The sequence below is a fragment of the Zonotrichia leucophrys genome, chromosome 8 (genome assembly GCF_028769735.1).
Source record: "Zonotrichia leucophrys gambelii isolate GWCS_2022_RI chromosome 8, RI_Zleu_2.0, whole genome shotgun sequence".
NCBI classification, from domain to species: domain Eukaryota; kingdom Metazoa; phylum Chordata; class Aves; order Passeriformes; family Passerellidae; genus Zonotrichia; species Zonotrichia leucophrys.
The window spans coordinates 3,418,323-3,437,414 of record NC_088178.1 but is presented as its reverse complement, the minus strand read 5'-3'; the positions used below and the strand labels follow the sequence as shown (position 1 = coordinate 3,437,414).

At 40.5% G+C, this 19,092-nt stretch overlaps 1 protein-coding gene across 8 annotated transcripts in view; it reads left to right on the top strand.

The window, feature by feature from the left end:
* CEP350 (centrosomal protein 350) overlaps positions 1-19,092 on the top strand; it is a 68,971-nt gene that overhangs the window by 6,845 nt on the left and 43,034 nt on the right. For 6 of the 8 annotated variants that reach the window (XM_064719348.1, XM_064719350.1, XM_064719351.1 and 3 more), the window contains exons 2-12: positions 3,288-3,373; positions 4,993-5,036; positions 5,953-6,067; positions 6,683-6,815; positions 7,826-8,412; positions 8,911-9,021; positions 10,924-11,037; positions 14,250-14,393; positions 15,155-15,810; positions 16,159-16,280; positions 17,474-18,525. In XM_064719348.1, the coding sequence (XP_064575418.1) occupies positions 3,301-3,373; positions 4,993-5,036; positions 5,953-6,067; positions 6,683-6,815; positions 7,826-8,412; positions 8,911-9,021; positions 10,924-11,037; positions 14,250-14,393; positions 15,155-15,810; positions 16,159-16,280; positions 17,474-18,525 (3,151 nt within the window). In that variant the 5' untranslated portion in view covers positions 3,288-3,300. The remainder of the gene's footprint in view (positions 1-3,287; positions 3,374-4,992; positions 5,037-5,952; positions 6,068-6,682; positions 6,816-7,825; positions 8,413-8,910; positions 9,022-10,923; positions 11,038-14,249; positions 14,394-15,154; positions 15,811-16,158; positions 16,281-17,473; positions 18,526-19,092) is intronic. The other 2 variants (XM_064719352.1, XM_064719347.1) reach the window with 2 other exon arrangements.

Sequence of the window (19,092 nt, the reverse complement as noted above, 5' to 3'; positions counted from 1 at the left end):
GCAGTGGTTTTCTCTTTGTTTTCATTTCCTCCTTTCTGGTGCTTTCTCATGCATTTTCTGATCTGTCAGTTCTCTTCAGTGTCTTCTTGTAGGAGCAGTGTTTGTAGAGGAGAGTGGTTGTCAGGTCCTGTATCCATCCCCCCATGCAGTTTCTTCCAGGAGTTTGCAGTATATTGTTTCCTGTTTGTTTCCTCCTAGGGCCTCATCTGTAGCAGCTCTGCTGTGCCTTCTCTTGTGTACTTTGATTTATTTTTTGGGCATGTGAATAAAGAATGAGATGGGCACTTGATGTGGGGTTGAAACATCAGAACACAGTGGTGTTTGTATCTTATACAAAAAATACAGTGGTGTTTGTATCTTATACAAAAAATACAGTGGTGTTTGTATCTTAATGCTGACCCAGCAAGGGGCTGGGCAGGGCAGCCCTGGCTGGGCCTGTGTGGGATGTCTGTGTCTCCCATAGCCATCACATCAGTTCTGTTGGTTCTGCAGTCTTCCACCTTTTTTCCAACAACCTTAAGGTTCTCAAAGCCTTATCCAGCCTGCAGATAACCTTGTGCCATCAGTGCTGTCTTCTCAGAAGTTCTTTGGTGTTTCATCTTTTGAGCTCAGTCTCTTTGTTTAAGGTCAGTATTAAATAGAGATGGTGATTTAGTTTAGCAGAACGAGATCTCTTTGAAGCAGTCATTTCAGAATGATTTTAGCTTTTATGTATTTTATCTAAAAGTTATTCATGGGACTTCAAGACAACTTCTGTATTGATGGAAAATATATAATTTTTTTGCTTAGAATTATTCTCTGATCAATATTCATTTCAATGTATTTTAGTGTTTACCTGGTCTATTACCCTGCATGCAAGTCCTATAAACAGACATGGTAACTGTCTGGATTTATTTCTTTTTTATTCCCCATCCCTTTTTGTACTCTTGGTAACGTTAAAGAATCTTCTCTGTCTGGTTGAATGTTATGCACAGGCAGGGTATTCCATTGTAAAAGTATTTAAGTTTTTTTTAAGAGGGTGCTGCTTATTCATGTCAGCTGTAACAATAGAGAGAAGTTATTTTAGAAGGAATTCAAAGTTTATGGGAATCAACATAATTTATTTGTATGTAGGTTTTGAAAAGCTCATAAATTTCTCCCACCCTTCCAAAGGCTTGGGAGAGGGACAGCTAAACCCCAAACCCTCAGAGTTATGATTGCATCAGGACTGGAAATTCTGCAGTGTTGCCTTGCTGAAACTGTAGACAGCTCCAGAGCTGGGTTCTGTTCAGCTCAGGTAAAGCACTGGCAGCTTAGAGTGTTAGCAAATTGCTATTAACAAGCAATTTCAGATTGTTTAATCTGGTACTTCTCATACAGATACATAGAGTGTGTTACAATTTTATATCTGCAATTTAGAGTGTTGGGATGAAGGCTATTAACAAGCAATTTCAGATTTTTAATCTGGTACTTCTCATATAGATACATAGAGTGTGTTGCAATTCTACATTTGCATGGCTTCCTAAAATAAACTGTATATATTTGTGCATGTAAAAGAAAAAGAACAATTATAGTCCCTGATTAAGTTTTCTTATCTATACTAATAATTCTAATGATGAGAATGAATCCCTAGCAATTACATGAAGATGGATACTTAATCCTTTAATAGATGTTTGCTTGTCCAGAAGTTATCCAATTAAATTTACATATGGAGTAGGTTTTGTTACATGAGTGTTTGGCCAAGAAACTGATACTGCTATGATCCAGTGTTTTCAGCAGTTCTCTATGGAAAATTCCCTCATTTTTATTAATATTTATTTTCTACATTTCTAGCCCAACAGCTCTTTTCCTCAGTGATGGAGAGGATCAGCTGGATGATTTCCAGGGCAGGGCAGTGCTGTGATTTACAGCAGGAATGATGTGAGGCACAAAGTGCTGTTCTGCAGCAATGAGCTCTTCAGCACCTGTCCTGGAAGCAGAATTTTCTAACTACACTTGGCTTAATGCCCATAACTATTGGATACTTAAAAATTAACACACCCACCTTCTTTTCTAGAATTTCTGAATTATTGTGGACTTGGGTTTCTGTACCTACATATATAAGCTTTCATGCCTTTTCCTTACTCTTTCAAACACTTACTTGAACTCATCAAAGAAAGTCACAACTAAAGTTCATTTGAAGACCTGTGTTCTTATTATTGATAGTTTTTCCTGGGGCATAAGAGGAATTTTTTGAGATAACTTACTGCTATAAATACAGGATTTATGACTAAATGTTAGACCAAACTTTACTGCTGGTCACTGTGAGTATCCTTAAAACCATATATGATAAAATTCCTTATCAAAAAATATATGGGCAAAAATCTGTTTCAGGAAGTAGTAGATAGTGTTAATTTTGGTCTGCTTTTACCAGAAGATTGATCTTTATATTTGATTGCTTTTTTATGTGGCACACAGTGTAGAGAAGTAAGAGCAAAAGAAATTTTCAGTAATTAAAAAATAAGGAAAATTACATCTGGGAGTTTGTGAAAGAAGAGAGAGGAAAATGTGCTTTTATGACTCCTTCAGAGGTCTAGAACTTCCTGTGGAATTCTGTGGTCACCTGATTGTTTCTTTCCATAACAGAAGTGTTGTCAGTGTGTTATGAAGACAGCTCAGTAAGCATGTGCTGGGTTCTTTTTTTTATTTGGGGTTTTTTGCTTTTTTTCCTTCATAAAAACTGCTTTGGTGATAGTGGCTGGGACTTCACGCTAATTTTAGATTCACTGTGAGTCTTAAATTCAAAGTTCACAGGAAAGCAATGGTGGCACCAGGCTTGTCTTTTTTCCTGGCTGTGGTGTCCTGCCATGCAGTTTTGCTGTCCCTTTTCCTTTTCCATTCATTCTCTCCCTGGTGGGGTTGATATTTTCCCCAAGCATTTGTAGGTTCAAGCCATGTGGTGCTGTCTCTGTTAGGCCTGTGTGTGCACTATTCCAGTGTGGAATTCTTCACACTTGCTGCAATACTTGTTACTCTGATCTAAATTGCATCAACCTCTGGGCCTCCTTTTATCAAGTTAATGTTTCTTGATGACAGAGAACAAAGTGAAACCCTTCTTTATGCATGGAATTAGGTGGTTTCTGCAGGAAGCTGTGACCACATCTGTGATTTCATGCTGATTATCTGACCTTGTTCATGATGAAGGTTTGAAGTCATCAGATGAGGTAGACATTCATCATAATGATCAAGGTTATGTTCTCTTTAGACCAAGACAGATTTGTTTTTACTTTATATCTCTTTGATTCTTACAGGACTCTTTCTTTTTTTAGGTAAATTGACACAATGTGGAGCAGCAAGTCTAATGAGGTGCCTCTACAAAATCCAAGGCATAACCAAAGCAAGGATTCCACCAGAGGTGAGGGTTTTCTCTGGTCTGCTGCCTTGTTTTGGGAGATATTTTGTCAAGAGTTATTTGAAACTTTGGGGAATTGTTCCAGAAAGCATTCTCCTGCCTCGGTTTGGGAGTAAGAGCATGTGTTCTGTGGCTTCCTTTTGCAGATTGCAGTTTTGTACTCTGATCTCTGGAGTATTTGCTGATCTGCATTAGCACTTGCCAGCCTGGGATATGGTTGCCAAGATGGCACAAAGACAGATTTATCTTTTTTTAAGTGCTGTAGAGGAGGAGCAGTGCAGGAGCAGAAATTGGGAACTGTTGGCTCTGGAAGGAAATGAGGAAGGGCCTCTGCCAGTTGCTCAGTTCCAGAGTGGTGAAGACACTTGAAAAGCAACAGTACATCTCTGCTGGGATGAGTTTTACAGCACTTTTGTCTCCCTTAGTTGGAGAAATTGTTTAGCTTTTTACTGTTATGATTACTCTAATTTAGGAAAGGAGGGGACAGAAAAATTTGAACATGACAGTACTTCCCTGAAAAAAACCTTCCCAGAAAGGGAGAAAGGTCTTGTCTGTAGAGCAGCTGAGTGGCTTGCTAAGCCTGTGCTTCGAGGTCAATCATATGATCTCCAGTGTGGCAAAACTGGACTCCAGAAGTTGTTTTGAAAGCAGAGAAAGATTATTATTTTATCTGTAAGAGAACATTATTGCTGATTATTTCCTGTGGTATATCCAGTTTCTGTTGAAATTGCCTACTTTTTGAAGCTGTACTGTTCTGTGGACAAGAAGCACCATCTCTAAAGTCAAAGCAAAGTTGTTTCTGTGCTGCTTCTCTAACCCTTTTCCTTTGTGGTGTTGTGTTTTGCCTGAAATGAAATTGGCAGGTTTTTGCTATGAGAAAAAGATTATTTCTTTCAGCTGTTACTACTACTCTCCATGGTTCTGACATGAGGATGTTGTGTTTTATAAACCATTAGATTGTAAGAACCATTAGGAAACAAAAGAGGGGAACTGAGGAAGTAAATATTTATAGAGGAAAACACTACTACATCCTCCTGAGCTCAATTGCTTATGGAGTAGGTGCTGTCTGTTTAGATTACAAGGCTTGGGTTAGTACCCCCTGCTTGTTCACAAACATTATTTCTGTTTTGTTTGTAGGATGTACAGTTCAGAAAGATTTCTGTTCATAATTCTGCCCTTCGGAGCTTGGGTTTTGAGTAGAGTCTTTCAGTGACCATGTATTCATGCTTAGTTTACTGAAGAAGAAAATGGAAAGGGGAAAAAAAAGGTAGTTAAACTGTAGTATAATAGAAAAATAGAAAGTATTTATGTTGGGGTAGATAACCAGCCTCATTTTATCTAATAAACATCTTCTATTAAATGTGGTGGATTTGATTTCAGGGGTCATCATGCATTCAACCTAACTTAGTAAACTCATAATATGTTACGTTAAATGCTTTATAGCTTTGCTAAGATGAGCCTTGACTGAAAACAGTCTTTCATGGAGGAGATTTACAGGTGGGAACTGTGTTGTGAAAATAACTTGATTAGCAAGAGAATTAAAATTGTTTTGAGGCAACATTTTATTTCATTGTTTTTCATGTACTAATGAGAAATTAATTTCTTTGTTTCTGCCCTGGAAGATCTAACTGCAGCATGGGCTTCTATTTCTCAGACTAAGGCTGCTGTAAGTACTTTTTTTACTTTCTTTTTTGTTCCTTTGGGATTGTTTAGTTTGTTTTTTTTTTTTTACTCATTTTCAAATCAGTTAGTGGCTACACAAGCTTTTACCAAAATATTTTCCTCAGGGATTGTCTCTTCAACAAGCTGTAATAGCACAAAGCCATTGGAGTATGTAAATGTTGAACATTGCTTTATCTTGGAAAGTTTTCTGCACACAAGGAGAAGCTTTTGCCACAGCAAGCTTAATACCTTTTTATTTAACTGAGAGGGGATGTCACATTTTTCTGAAAACTTGGGAAAATACCTCTCCTCTGCTTACTCAAACCAGTCAGAAACTGGGGCAACACCAGTGTATTTAATAATTTTCCATTCTGAGCATTGCAGTTGCTGTATTTCTGTGGGAATTAACTTAGGTGCATCAGATGATGTAGTAGTGTCTGAAACCTGGCTTCAGTGAGGCCAAGCAGTTTGGGTTTGCATGGAATTCAGCTCTTTCCCATAACCATGTCCCTCTTTTTTCTCAGTAGCTGAGCATCAGTTTGGGGTTTTACATGTGGAATTTTTATCATGCTCCATTTATAAGGGAGTATTACAGAATTTTTTCCAAGTGGAATTAATATTTTATTCAGGCCAAGCATTAAGTCTCTGAATGGCATGTTATTAATTTTTTCAAAACAGCCCATTTAAGGGAACAAAACTATGCAACAAAACCTGATTTAGATAATCTTATTAAACAAAACTTAATAGTAGTTTCTGGCCATAAGACCATACAGTTTTGCAATGTCAGCCTTGTGAAGTTGCTCTTGCTTGCAATTTGACTTGTTGTGAAAAAGGAAAAACTTCTTTTGTTTGGGGGGAAATAAAAATATAGCTTAAAAATAGAAAACTGTGTTCTAATTTGCATTATCTTCCAATTGTAGCTACGTCACATAGAGAACAAATTGGAAATAGCTCCCAGCAGCACGGCTGTGTTTGATTCAGTCATGGATGCCAAGAAGCCCACTGCTAGTGCCAGCAGGAAGAGCAGCAGGAAGGGTATGTATTATTGAGGAGAGAATGTGTAAGGCAGCATAAAGCCACTGCATTCTGGGAAAGCTTGGCTTCTCCCTGCCCCCAGCTTCTCTCCTGCCTGTGCTCTTTATTCCTGAAACTCTAATTGCCCAGAAGAAACTGATGTTTCCTTCCCTGAGCTTAGGAAGGTGAGTGTTCTATCCCAGTCTTTTGGTTAGAGGGGGTGACAGGACTTGCCCCACGCAGTGCTTATCCCACTCTGACAGGAAATTTGCTAAATCTGAGGCTTCTGTTATCTGACTGAAGGAGAGCATTTGCTTATAGGAAATAAGCCCTCATTTTATATCCTAAGAGCATTCTGGTAGTGTGCTACTGAAGAACAGACAGATCGACCTCTAGTGGCAACACAGCCAACTTCAGAGATTTAATTACTTCTAATTAATCTTTAGGCATTATTGTCTCTCTTTAAGTGTGGTCATTGTTTCAAGCACTTCCTGCCTTGCTCGTGGTTGTTGAAATCAGCTTGTTGGAAGAGAGAGCTGCTCAAACCCAAGACAGACAATGTCAATGATTCAGCCTCAGGAGCTTTCTCTTTCTGCAGAGGTGGATACATAGAGCATTCTTTGTTTTCTGCTTCAGGTTCCAGGTCCTCCAGCCAAAATAAATCAAGCAAGGAGAAATCCTCACGCAGTCCTCTTCGAGCAACCACGCTGGAGAGCAATGTGAAGAAATGCAGTCGTGTGGAATTCCGTGAGCCATTGGCTTCCTACAGGTCAGTGCTGGGACAGCTGACTATTGAAGAAAAACATGCTCAGATTAGATTTAAGCTAACAATGGTGTTTTTGACACCTCCTCAAAAATTGGTTTGCTTCCTCCCATCGCCTACCCACATGAGAGCATGTGTTGTTGAACTTTTTAGTAAATATTCCAAATTTATTTTTTATTTAGTGAATATTAGTTCAAAGTCAACTGTTTTGAAAGGGGGCTGGATCATCAAGTGGTATGGCATTAGCGACCTGATGGGTTTGATAGGTATTTAGTTTCAGTAATAAGAACCAAGAAGACTGTTTCCTTATGCTTTTCCAGCTTTGTTTCATTAGTTCTTCAGCATATGTTCCCAAATGTGTTACCAAGACAGTGTGGAGTAAGAGTAGTAGTAGTAGTACTAGGGCTAGTACTAAAGTCACATTTTTGTGAATGTGAGAAACTCCTATAAGAACAGCTTCTCATGGAACAAGAGTGGTACAGAACACAGAAGGGGCCATAGGACATGATTATTATCCTGACATCTAAGTTTTGGTCTCTTTTTCCATTACTTGAGTCAGCTGTGAGGTGGTCCTCCTTGTTGCATGTGACAGGGGTCAATTGACCCCTGATTTGGGTCAATTTTGTTAATTGAATAGCTCATGTACTAATGATGCTTCTCTAAGCCTATACTTGTTATTTAAGGCTTTTCTCTTTTAAATTGAAGGGTGATATTACTGCTTGCTGATTTCCTAGTCTTCAACGTTATATATAGTTCTTTTCAGACAGAGAGCGCAACAAATGAAATTTTGAACAGAAGTCTCTCTCTGTTTGATCTGACTCACACTATTAAATATAAGGAGGTCAGACTTTAAAAGAACTTGCCTTTAAGTGGAGCCAGGGTAGAGGGAAATAATTCATTTAGTTGATGAATGTGCTGATTGCTGAGTTTTAGGGTCCTACATTTGTGTGTCTGACGGTGAATTTTCCCCCCTTCTGTTACATCAGGGATTTATATAGTTCTCTGTCTTACCACAGTTCTAGCCAGCTTGAGGCCGAGCAGCTGCTGTCTTGCTTGGAGCTGAGTGAAGCAGAAGGGAAGAGTGAGCTCCCAGCTTGTCTGGCACACGAGCAGGACCAGCAGGATTGGCACAACAGAGCCTTTGACAGCCTCATCCCTTATGCTGCAGACGAGACCGCTATGAGGTACCTCAATGGCCGACCCACCACCAACACCTTGCAGAGTAATGAGCCTTTTCCTAGGCTGGCAGCACTGTCAAGACTGGAAGAAGAAAAAACCAGTGGCTCCAGGGGAGATGAGAGTAGCACTAGAGCTTCTCAGAGTGTCACATCCCAGGACAGTGAACTGAAAGTGTCTTCCCCTTCTGCCTCGAGTATTTGCAGCGCTCACAGGCTGGAAATCCTGAAGCAGCGGCAGCACGATGCCAAGCTGGAGAAGCTGAAGGAGAGGATCCGAAAGCAGTGGGAGCATTCTGAGGAGCTCAGTGGCAGAGGGCAGCACTTGGGCTATGCTGAGCAGCCTGTCATGGTCACTAACGTGGAGAGCACGGTGACTCCCAAGGTCAGGAAGGTGACAGCTGTGCCTGCTGCTCCATCTTACAGAGGTACGGAGGTGCAGATCCCCTCCCTGCTGCGTGTACAGGCTGAGGGAGCCGAGCTCAATCCACTGAGCAGCGTTTCAAATCATGGACCCTCTCTTTGGGCAATCTGAGGGTGCATGGTTTGATCACAGATCACAAGTAAAAAGAAATTCTTGTTAAATTACAGAAATGGGAATTCCTTTGAAATTTTTCCTGTCTCTTATTAGAATTACTATAAAAAGAATCTTGCTGTATCGCTGTTTGGGTTGATTGCAATATCTTTTTATTGTCTCAGAGCTTATTGAAAAAACTTTTCACAATTTTAATAATCTTTTCCTCACCAATTCTGCTGTTTTTCAACTGCGAGCAAGAGGCAGACTGGTATATTGCTTTCTTCTAATTTAGCATTAGATATTCACACGGTTACTTTTTTACTTGGCAGTTTCCCATCCCTTCCCCTCTAACAAAGCTGTATTTACATTTAATGGAGTTATTTTCAACTCTTGGATCTTTTGCTTTCAGGGTTCAATCCTGCTGAAACAAGGATTCGCACTCCAGATGGAAAGATCTGGCACGCAGACGAGTTTCGTATTGGTCGGGAGCTTTACAGAGATATTGCACTCCAGTTAAAAGGTGAGCCACAAGCAGAATTGATTAAGCCACAAAACTTTCTCTGAAAGGCAGAGAAATATATTTTGTACAAGTCTACAAAGTCATGGGAACAAAAAATGGAAGGAATGGGTGTTGGATATGTTGTAATTCTCTCCACGGGAGGAATAATTTACTGAACACTAAAACAACAACAAAATTAGTCCTTCTCCCAGTTCTCTCATTCAAGTACTTCTAATAAAAAAACAGTACCAAAAAGAATGCCAAGTAATGGCATTTCTTTGAAACAGGAAAAAAGAAAACTCCATTAGAATAACTTTTGTTTAATTTTGTTGCTTTTTTATACATGTTTGCATGAATGAGTACAATTTCCTGGTTAAAAGGACAAAACCCACTTTAGGTTTCTGTTTTCAAATGTACTGCTCCAAGACACAATCTTTATTCATCTTCCACTCTGAAAAACTGCAGTACCATTGGCAGCTCTTTTCTTTGCTGAGCTGGAGTGGGATGCCCAAGTGTGCTTTTTTAATTTGCTGGGCTGGTTACAGTGAAGTGCTGTGAGCTTGAATTGCCTCTGATTGAGCTGGGAGAGGGGCAGAGATCAGGTGAATAAAATGGGTGGGAATGGAAAATAAAAACCCCAGAGAACCTCTGGTTTTGCAGTAAGAGCTTACTTATTAAGAATAACTTTTCTCTTTGCTCAAAACATTTAAGACTGAAGGAAAATGCATTGAGATTTAAATCTGTAGGTATCTGTGTAGTAATAAACCAATTTGTCTTTTTTCCTTGTACAACTTAATAAGTTACCAAGGACTTTTTATGGAATCACTCATAAAAAATACTTCAGAAAGAAGAGATGCTCCTTTCCAGTAAAATTATTTTGCAAATATTTTTGCACTGTTCACATCAGTCTGTGAAATTAATGCCAAATTTCCACAGACTTTTAACTACACTAGCATTTTTATTTTAATTTTGGCAAGCATAACAAGCTGTTTATAGAAATTCAAGTTTTTTTTAAAAAAGCTTTGTTGAAGAGATCCAATTAAAAGGCATTTGGATCATGTGTCCAGTGCCTACAAAAGGAAGGAGCTGTGTGTGTGTTGATCCACACTTCTGTCCTGATGCCATGTGTAGAACAGCTGTTGTGGAACGTGTCTCCTTTCTGAGCTGAAAAGATTATACTGAATATCTGATTGCTAGTAAACAAATGCTGGTGCTACACATAATATGTACTGTAAATGTATTTTTAGGTTGTCAGATTATCTACCCATGTGTTACTTCTGTATTAAATTTACACCATGTGGTGTTTTGGGTGTGTACAGTCAGTTGTATCAGAACTGTTCTTTGCTCTCTAGTGCTGAAATAATCTCTTATATCTCTAATATCTGCTCTTCTTTCCAAGAAAAAGATTTTTATGTGTAAGCATAGACCATACAGAATGTCTTCATCTCTTTTAGCAACAAACAGCCCTTTCCTGACTCCAGGAAAGAACAGGCTGCTTCCCACCCTGCTCCACTACAGCAATTTTGTTCTACTATGGCAAATCCTGAACAACTTTAAGACAAAATTACTGGAAACTTGGGGTCCATACAATATCCTTTAGCCTAACTGCTATGCAAAAATGAGACTGTTTAATGTAAACTGACAACATTGCTTTTAGTATTGAAAACTAACCTTGTGAATATCTCTATGGCCTTGCTGTGGCTTCACTGCCTACCAGGGCATAGGTAAACAGACCTTGATTCAAAATTCTGTGAGGATTTTAAAGTGCTGGACTGGAAGTCATTGATCTGAGTGTATAATCTGGGAAAGTCAGTGAATTCTTTTGTGTTTCTCTGAGTTCTGGTTTTTCAAATGCTGAAATAAGCTTGTTATTCTGTGTTCTCCCTTGTGGGATATCACTTAACAGCTTTTGTTTGTTTTTAGAGGATGCAGCAGTGAAAGGAAAATCTAGTGAGCGAAACAAAGAGAAGAAATCTACAAGACCAGTGCGGAAAGTGCAAAAACTGACACGATTGTCAAGTCCAGAGTCCAAACAAGGTGACTATTTCTGCTGTGGAGGGAGGATTGTTACATGTCCCTCAGAGATGAGTTTTGTCTCAAGAAAGAAAAACAGAAGTGCATTTCTTTAAAAGCCTTCTTAGATGTGTGACAGTGCTGTTGTAGTGAGTTTGTACACTGTGCTGCATTGGGGGTTGTGTGTGGTTTTGTTGTTGGCACCTTTTTTGTGGTTTATTTTAATTTTTTGCCTTTCCACTTGCTGTGTGCAGCTTGAGGAAAGTGCTGCAGAGTGTGAGTTTCTTGTGGGGAGAGGTATCCTCAGGTATGTGTCAGGGCTGTGTGGACAAAAAGAAGCAGTAGCTCTGCCCTGGATCCTGTCTGTGTCTGGGCTGTGATGAAGCTGGTTAAAGCCTGAGCCATGGCTCATGGCTAAAATCAGTGCCAGTGGCACTTGCTGAGTTGCTTTCCTGTCAGGTGAGGAGGGGCTGCTGTCAAAGGTGTTCTCTGGGATGGTTTCTCAGTGGGGAAGCAGAGAACAGGATGCTCCTGGTTTTTCTCTGGTTATTGTTCCCATAGTTATTGCTGTTCTGCACCTTCAGTTCTGGCTTAACCCACTCCTGGCTTTTTCAGTTGGTGAAATAATGTAAGCACACATTCCCTGAGTAGCCTTCCAAATCTTGGTATTTTTAAATAAATGTTTATTTCTTTTACCAACTGATAATTTTTTTCCCCACTGTTGTCTGACAATTCCACTGATTGTTAAATACAATTTAAATTTAATTATTTAGAGAAGATGATGCAAGCAGGTTTCTGTAGAGCAGTACCTTATAGAAGAAAATGAAATTAAACATGTGGAATTCTGACAGTGCTTCTTAGTTTCCTAGTAGTGTGAATCTTTGATAGTGGCAGCAAAAGAATTAGGAGGACTTGCAGATATGTTTCATAGTTGGTTTTAGTTTTCTTATAAAGTGAGTAGCTATGGTTGCAATCACACACCGAGCAATTTCTTTTCTTTAAATATATTCAAGTTAAGGCACCTTTTGAACCCCTCTTAAGGTATTCTGTTTTTCCTTATGTACAGTGACCCATAATCTGTAAACATTTTGTAGAAATAAAAAGCAGCTTTAAAAATTATTACAAAGGATTTTTAGAGAGTGAATATGTGCTTCTGCATGCTCTAAATCCTGCTTGTGAATATTTTTGGTAAGGAATACTAATGCTTCAAGTGATAAGCATGGATTTACTCCCTCCTGTGCTGATCAGTCCCTACCTAAGGAATCACATTCAGCTGTCTTATGTGTTTATGACAGTTCCAAGTGAGAGAGCAGCACAGGACAGCCCCAGCAATCCCACCCTGCGCCTGAGAGCATTGTCCAAACCCTTCTCGAGCTCCATCAGTCTTGGGACTGTGACCAGTTCCCTGGGGAGCCTGTTCAGTGCCCAAACCCCCTGTGAATGAAGAATCTTTTCCTAATATCCAACCTAACCCTCTCCTGACCCAACTTCAGGCCATTCCCTCAGGTCCTGTCGCTGGTTACCATGGAGGGGAGATCAGTTCCCACCCCCCTGCTTTCCCTTGTGAGGAAATCCTCTCTGCCTTCGAGGGAGCCAACAGCTGTAAGCTCCAGCCCCTCCATTATGTACAAAGCCAACTCCTGTTATAATGGATTAAATCCATGGAAGATGATGGCCTGAAATCCCTGGAAGACAAGAACCAGCTCCAAGTGTCATGTCCATGCTGGTCCATCCTCCTCCAGTCCCTGCAGTAGGAAAGTGCTTACATGGCCAAGGCTATGAATAGCCATGGCTCATGTTCTGCCCCCTTGGCATGTTTGAGTTAAACAGGGACTGGAGATGGAAGGTGACACTGCACCCTGGCTCTTTAAACACACACAGAGCTAAGGGAGAACAGTGAATTCTGCAGAGAGCCCCTTTGGCTGATGCCTCTGTTTCAGAGAGGCTTGTAGTGACATGTTTCAAGTGACAGCTCTTTTATAAAATACTTGGCTAATTTACAATGCAGGCAAGGAGTTCTGCTAGCAAAGGGTTGAGTAGTGGGCTGCAGACTTCTAGGTTAAAATAACAACAAGAAAAGGGGTTGGAAACTGAGGACTGGGATTGCCAAAACAATTATTCTGCTGTGCTGGATTTCACTTGACATTGTTGGTATCCTGTCTCAAAGTGCTCTTGGGCCCAGTACAGTGCCTTTTTTGTGTGGCTGTGGTGATCTCATGCTGCAGTCCTGGGTCTCTTTAGGCAGAGCACTTGGAGGTAGAGCCTGAAATGGAATTGTTAAAAATCAACTGCAAATTATATATTCAAGTTAGGTGCTTTTCTGGCAATTAATACCCCTGAAAGGTCTGATTAATTTACAGATCATTAATTATGTGAATTACCTAAATAAATTTTCTTTTTTATACTGTGTTTTTCTCCAAAGCCATTTTCAGGTCATTATTAAAAATAAAAAAAAAAATTAGTATTGAAGTTAGTGTGTTGAAAAACCTATCATTTAATCTACCCAATATTAGGTAAAGATGCCACCATCACCAGTTGTTATAATTTAATTATATGTAGGATGATAAAATAATCCTAGAACATTTTGATTGGGTTTCTGTCACCTGCAAGGTATTTTGTCCTTGAATTAAGTATCAACTAATAGAGTTTATTCTTAACTGTTTTCAGTGCTGGAACAGAAGTCCCAGCTAAGGGACAGTGAGTTAGCATTGGTGTAAAATATCTGCTGTTTGATATTTTTTAACCTCCTCACAAGACATATATCTCACCAATTAATTATCTGTAAAAGCCTTTCAAGTAGTTTTGGGTTTTTTTTCCAGAGTTTTAGCTAATATTGTTTTGATAGGAAGCTTAAGGGATTTTAATAACTCACCTTTATTACTGTTCCTCTCATTACAGCAATTTAGTTGCTTTTATGTTTTTATTTCTTATTTTCCATATTTCAGTGGTGGTGAACAGCTCTAGAAATATTACCCCTGTCCCTATAGTGTTTGTTTGTATATTTGATACCTGCATAACTCATTCTTCTCTTTAAAATCAGTTTTTGTAGGGCTTTAATGTGCTGCAGTGTGTTTTGGGTGTTACTCTGGGACATTCTGGCTGTTTGTGTAACTGCAGCTGTACCACTAATGCAGAATTAAATGGTACAGAAATGATGAATGGCTGCAATGATGCTTCTTTCTGATACCCTGGCAAATCCTCTGGAGCTTGGCTTTTATTTATTCTTTATTTTGAAGGTGGAAGCTATGTGATAAGTGCATCCTCCTGGCGGGAAGGACAAAAGCTGGTAAAAAAGATCCTGGGTCCAGCTCCCAGAATAGAACAGGACAGAAGAGCTGTATCCAGTGACAGAACAGGCCGAGAGAGAGCTGCCAAGTCTGGTGAGTTGTTCTTTTATCACTGGACTTACTTCATGTTTCTTTATTATATAACACTGCATGTCTGCAGACTAGAGCAGACTTCTGAGATAGGAGTTTCTTATCAAAATTGCTCCTATTTTTAACCTGGAATTTGAGGGAGGTGGGGGGAAAATTTTGCTCACAACCATGCATAAACTCTGTTCCTGTGTGCATTATGGACATTTTTGGTGTCATGGCCCCTGCACATGGGACTTGAGGGGTGATATGTGCTGCAGGGGTGCTTGGGGTATCTGGAAAAGATGAGATATAAGCTGCAACTAAAAACATGGACCACCTGCAATCTGTCTTTGGTTCTTGAAACCAGTAGGGAAGGGAATGGGTAGATGGCCAGATGAATTTTGAAAGTGTGCTGTGCATAACCCATAAGCTGTGGTTAATGGTCCCAGTTTAACAGGGATTGTGGTTCTTCCAGATGCAGTATAATGTCATCCATGGGCATCATAAATATTCATTGATTCCTCCACCAGCCTTTTTCAGAGTTTATCCAGAATCTCAGACAGGACAAATAAGGCATGCTGGGAGCTGCTGTGCTTATGCCTGTGAGATGATGAGGCTGGTGAGCGTAGAAAGGGTGTGGGCTCAGTCTGCCACATTCAGATTGTGGCACCAGATGAAGCAAAGACCTGTTTACAGTGAGATCTGCACTTCTCCCTCGTCCTCCTTTTTGCAGCTGTTTCCCAGATTTGATTGTTACCTGACATATTTGACATCTCATTCTTTAGCAGGCTGCATTGGAAGGACAGGTTCTGATTCTAGATTGGATGTTACCCGAAAAAGCTCTTCAAGAAGTTCTGAAAGGTCAAGAAGTAAAGTTCGGTCTGAGACCAATCTGAGAAAACTGGAAGCTGCTCTTCCAGGTGATAACCAAGAAGATCATGCCTCTGTAAACAAGGACTTCCTGCCCGTGGAGATCCGTGGGATTCTTGATGACCTGCAGTTGGATTCCATGAGTACAAAGCAAGAGACAGATGTGGAAAAGCAGAATCAAAAATCTGTTTTGCCCACTCGAACTCTGAGGAGCCACAGTCCAACCAAAAGGAAACCAGACAAGGTAGCAGCCAGTGAGGAGCCTCAGGTGATCTCTAAGAAACGCCACTACGACAGCGATGAGGTTCGGCAGTACATCATCAGGCAGCAGGAGGAGAGGAAGAAGAAGCAGAATGAAGAGAAGAAAGCACAAAAGGAGGCAACAGAACAGAAGAACAAAAGGCTCCAAGAGCTCTACAGAAAGCAGAAGGAGGCTGTCACTAAAGTGAAGAATGTGCCTCCTCCTGAGCCTTCAGCAGCCAAACGGTTACAGGAAACCTATTCCAAACTCCTGCTGGAGCGAACACTTTTAGAAGAGCCACCTCAGCAGCCTACAGTGCAGGAAGCACAGGTACAGCTGATTCACTCACTTAGGGTCTTGCAGTTGTTTGCAGGAATAGGAGCTCGGATGTTTAGGGAGGCTGGGACTTGTGCTGTTCTGGTGGTTATCAGTTAAGAAAAAAGAACAAATCAAAATGTGTAGCTTTGCTTAAACAGAGTGATTTCAATGTACAGCCTCTTTGCTAGTGGCTCTTTTTTGGCCCAGCAAGGCCTACTAGAAAGTTGACTGAAAATCATCTTTCTATTTTAAAGAGAAGCTGAATTCTGGATATTAGCACTCTCAATTGTAATGAAGCAAGAGCTCCTAAACTCTTACACACTTTTGAAAATGCATTTTTCTGATTGTCTTCATCTCTAGCCCAGACCTGGTTATCAACCATCTGGGGAATCTGACAAAGAAAACAAGGCTCAGGAGCGTCCTCCGAGTGCATCCTCCAGCAGTGACATGTCCCTTTCAGAACCACAGCTGCCGCTGCTGAGGTGAGCAGATGGGGCCTTGGGGGAGAGAGCAAAGTGCTCCTGCTTTCATCTCTGGGAGGGGAAAATAGCCTTGGCTCTTGAGTTCCTGCTCCAGTGAGAGTAATTGTCTTTATGTCAACTACAGCATTTTCCTGGCAGTAAAGAGGAAGCTGATGCAGGAAACCATATGAAAATTTTGGCTATGGCTGATTTACCAGTGTGTAAATAGATAAAGTGAATAGTGGTTGCTGATAATGTTTTGTTGACAGCAGTGGGATGTGTATTTCATATTGGGACACTCTTATTTCCTCTGCCATTGTGCAAGATCATGTGAATGTATTTGTTGATTTTTCTTACTTGATTTGCTCAGTGTTGCTGTTTGATATATTGTCTCGGATTCAGCCATTAGTTATTCTCTATGAAGTACCAAACACCTCTGCTTCTTGAAACTAGCCTTTCCCTCTTTCTTTTCATGCAGCTTTCCCAATTTGGAATTGTTCAGTGTATTATCAAAGTTTTCTTATAGCAAGTCAAGGTGCCTGACCAACCACTTAGATGTAAGGAACTAAAAATCCTGAAGTTTCCTGGATATCCTTAATATCCCTGTTGTGCAAATGTCTTCATTTTTAACTACATCATGTCTGCTTCTTAAATGTGTACTTGCTTCAGTATGGGTACTCTGACTTATGAAGTGCAATGAGCCCTGTTTCCTTTGTGGAGCAGTTCAAGGAATGCCATGTACTACCATGTATAGAATAAAATAAACAATATGGTGAATACTGTTAGTGTAACATCATAAAGAAAAAATGTAATTACTCATAGTAGAGGAGAGATGAGACTCACAGGACTGCTTAAGGTATTCAGAAATCCTCATAATAATCAGAAAATAAGTTTTTTGGGGGGACTTATGAGGTATTCTGGACATGGGCAGGTGATGAGAAAAAAAAATTCTCCCTTTTGGAGCCAGGAAGCTAACAGTGAAAAACCCCGAAACAAAGAGTACACCATCAATGGCATTTCAGATTTGGGAGGTGCTGTTGTTTGGTTTGTTGGTTTTTTTACTAAATAACATTGTGTTTACTATCCCATTCCCCACCCCTCTGATTCCACCAAAAAGTATTTTGTCCTGAAATTAAATCTGTGGCAACAATGCTTTAATCTAAGACATCAATACTCTTGTAAATCATCAACTAAATGTTGGCTTTTCATTTCAGGAGCGATCTGATGGAGCCTCCATGGGTACAGCCAGACAGGTTGAGCCCCAGAGTTCAGCTCCCCCACCCACAAGCTCTCTTGGGCTCAAGTGGAGGCCCTTGTTCCCAGCCCTGGAGTCTGGAGCAGATGGACCTTCTGTCAAAGGAGTGTGATGCAATGTTGGCAGGCAGGAGGAGCCATTCTGCCCCTGTGGGGTCCCTGGTGCCTCAGCTGTACATGAATTCATCTGCTGCACAGGAAAACCTCTTGGTAAAACCTTCTGCCAGCCAGTATAAGAGCAAATTAGATCGCCTTGAAGCTTTGAAAGCTACAGCTGCTTCCCTTTCTAGCAGGATTGAAACTGAAGCCAAAAAGTTGGCCGGTGCTGGCATCAACTATGGTACCACGTGGAACTCAGAATTTATGCAAGAAAACCAGGATGAGGGGCGGTGGGCAAAGGCTGTGAGTCCTCCTGTGAGGGAGGAAAATGAAAATACTTTTTCAGCCAGAATTCAAAGGATGTTGGGTGCCTGCGTGTCTCATACAGCCTTTGATGACAGCCTTCCTGGGGTAGGCAACCTTAGTGAGTTCAAAAAGCTGCCTGAGACCATCAGGCCTCTTACTGATGTAATCAGCCTTGGGTTGAGGGCTCCTGCTGCTAACAGGCATGAAGGGATGCTGGGACATTTATCCAAGAGGCAGATGGACTCCCCAGGGCGTGAGAGCCAGGCATATCCTCTGGGCAAAGCTGCTACTCCTCACGAGTCCAGCATTGACTCCATCAGTGAAGGGCCTCTCCTGAGTGATGAAAACCTCTCAGAAGAGGAAGGAGGCCAGCAGAAGCAGCTGCCACTGAAGATGCTGGAGACATTAAAAGAGAAGGATTTTTGCATTCGGGAGAGAAATGCTTTTGAGCCCATCAAGGAGTTTCAGAAAGCAGCTGAGAGATACTCCCCACTTTTCACTCAGACAAGTGACACACACAGCAAGGGGCCCTGGGAGGAGCTGGCAAAGGGAAGCCCCCACAGTGTCATCAACATCTTTGCAAAGAATTACCAACTTCATGGAAAAGGTAAAAATGGAAGCATTTCTCAAAGCTCTTGTGAATTTTCCCAGTCCTACTGCTCCATGCACTTGATACTTTACAGTTAAGGAATGTGCATTCAGAGGTCTCAAACATGAATCTGTGTAAGACATGATTTACAACTGTCTCATGCAGAATGCTCTTTTATTTTCATTTTTTGTACATTTTTTTTCCTCTTTTTGAGTACTTTGTCTCTACCCTGGAACTCCTCATTCTGAGGAGGAATGTTTCCTAAGAAGTTGATTTTTGTCTTGTAGTTTTTCTCACTTCTTTTTTACCTTCATATTATTTTCTTTAAAGATGATTGCATGAAATTTTCTGCTGATGGCTCTACTCTAAAGCACAGTGCTCTTCAAGAATGTTTTGGTTGGAGTGTGTTAATGAAGTAAAGAATTTGATAATTTACAAAAATAGGAAGACTGTGCTTGTGATGTTGTGTTAAAACTGCTATTGTGTTACAACAGCTGTACTGCTGTTCTCCTGAGGAGAAAGGAAGTCATTGTAACTCACAGTTGAGAGCATTTAAATTCCTATTACTACTTGATGCATGTTTGT